General features: G+C 38.9%; 1 gene segment (V, D, J or C); it reads right to left on the reverse strand.

Moving 5' to 3' along the window:
- Positions 1-1,594: 1,594 nt before the first annotated feature.
- Positions 1,595-2,242, reverse strand: LOC107671540 (Ig heavy chain V-I region HG3-like). The segment is given in 2 exon segments: positions 1,595-2,034; positions 2,156-2,242. Coding segments are annotated over 2 exon segments (411 nt in total).
- Positions 2,243-2,388: the final 146 nt, after the last annotated feature.

Here is a 2,388-nt window from a genome sequence, read left to right on the forward strand (position 1 = left end):
TTCACCTGTTAGCTCTCGACCCCTGGGTGTCGAAGTTACAGGAGTACTCTGGAACGATTAACCAGGCCGGGTGTGACCTCGGGAAGCTTAGCCTTGTCCCGTCTTAGCCTTGGGTTGTTGTTACCATCTCTATTGGCATTGGTTGCTTATGGAAGTTTTATACTTTTAGTCGTTCCACTACATCAGGCGTGATTGATTGAACCAATGGCCATGCAGTTTCACTGCGTGAATGAAAAGGCTTCAGTTAAGGAGAAAAAAGGCTTTTTTCCCATATGCGTCTAGCAAGACGCAGTACACGTTCCCGTATCTCAGGGAACCGAGGTTACGTTAGTAACCGAGAGTACTCGTTCCCGTATCTCAGGGAACCGAGGTTATGTAAGTAACCGAGTACGTTTTCAGACTGCTCATCTGAAGGTACAGCTGAGTCTTGTTATTGTCTCTTGAGATCGTTCCTTAACCTTGTCAGAGTAGGAGAGATAGATATTGGCATTATATAGTGTTGCTACCCACTCTGGTCCTTTCCCAGCAGCCTGTCTGATCCAAGCCATCCAGGAGCCACCAAAGCTAAAACCAGAAGCAGCACAGGTCAGTTTATGTGACTCTCCTGGTTTAATGACTACAGCATCAGATTCCACCAGTGTCTGGCTCCTGCAATCTGAAAACTGAGAAAACAGCAGAATTTAGAATCATTATTGCATATTACTGTGCAAATTATAGTGTGCACTGGAAAATTGTAAGTTTTTTAACAATATTTTTGCAGTACCATGTAATGAAAAGATCATTAGCACAACAAAGAAAATCGTCCTCTGCTTCATTATTAACCTGTTGTCATAAGAAGTTGTGGTAGAAATGCTGCAGACGGAGGAGTGGAGGTAATTTATAAATACAGTAGATTGCAACGAGAAAGACTTTGCATACTTGGGGTGCCATCTAGTGGCTGAAATATAAAGAGAAAGGTGAACCACCTAAAATATCTAAATCTCAGAACTCTCACTGACTCTCTTGCAGCCCAGTCAGGGCTTCAGTTGCCACCATCTAAAAGAAAACACCTTTGTTACTGTAAGCTATTATAGTCAGGTTGATACATTCATTGATTTTTTTTTTCTTGAATAAAGCCATCTATTTACAGTAGATGTTAGCACATTTTAATCTGCCTGGCAAAACATTTTGTGTACTTTTTTTTCTGCTGACAAAACTTAATGAAATCTGTAAGAATGTACTCTTTACAGAGTTTTTCATGCTCTGTTTATGTTTATCAATGTTCAAGTGATTATGACTTTCTATATTTCACTGGATAGTTCTAATTATTTTTTTCATGCTTCTCTCCAATGAAAGCAGCAGAATTCAGTTTAATCAGAATTTAACTATTTTAAAATGATTTCACATATGCCCTTGCAGTAAATGTCTTGCAGTGTAGTTTGATTATTTGTTACATTATGAATATAACACTCCATATTTCTGCAAAGCCTGCTCCTTCATTAAATCATCATTAAGTGCATTGTATTCTGATGGTCTTTATTTGAATTAGTTTGCATATGTATTTAAAACATGTTAAAACATAATAAAACATATCATATTTAATTTGTGTGGGAAAGTGACCAATAAAGCTGACAGAAAGTCCTCAAAGAGAGCAACTCTTTAATTCCCCAGAGATATGAATGTTCTAGTCACGTCTGACTGACTTCACAAACACCATACAGGTTTTTGATGAGTGCTGCAGCCTTTTGTGTAACTGTGACTCTTTTGCACAGTAATAAACAGCCGTGTCTTCAGTTTTCAGACTTTTTATCTCCAAGTACACCATGTTTTTGCTGGTGTCTTTTGTGATGGAGAATTGGCCTTGTAGAGACTGAGCAAAAACAGTGCCAGTGCCACTGTCAATACGCCCAATCCACTCCAGTCCTCTCCCTGGTTTCTGCCGGATCCAGTGCAACCAGCTAAGGGAGAGTCCAGAAACCACACAAGACAGTGTGACTGATTCTCCGGGTCTCTTTACCTCAGAGCCAGAGGAGGTCAGTGACTGACCATGTGCATCTGGAAAAGAGACAGAATGTTCGTGTAATTACAACTTTGGGTGTAAATGTTCACATTCAAAACCTTTTTTAATAATATTTTTAATAATATATTTTTTAATGGTAAACAGATTTCAACTTACATGAAACGAGTACGAGCAGAGTAAAATAACTCAGATTCATCTTCAGATCAATGCAGTTCCATGCAAAAATTATGCTTCTGGTGTTTGATGAAGCTTTTAAAAATCCAAGCGTTCATTAGTGAGAACTGACTGTACTTTATATTTTAGACTTAATTTGAATAAGGGAGGGTCTTTAAAAACTCAGTCTGCTGCGATGCCCTCAGGGTCCCATGCACCATTAATCACAATTCACC

This window comes from Sinocyclocheilus anshuiensis, unplaced genomic scaffold (genome assembly GCF_001515605.1).
Source record: "Sinocyclocheilus anshuiensis isolate Anshui unplaced genomic scaffold, SAMN03320099.WGS_v1.1 scaffold11738, whole genome shotgun sequence".
NCBI lineage: Eukaryota > Metazoa > Chordata > Actinopteri > Cypriniformes > Cyprinidae > Sinocyclocheilus > Sinocyclocheilus anshuiensis.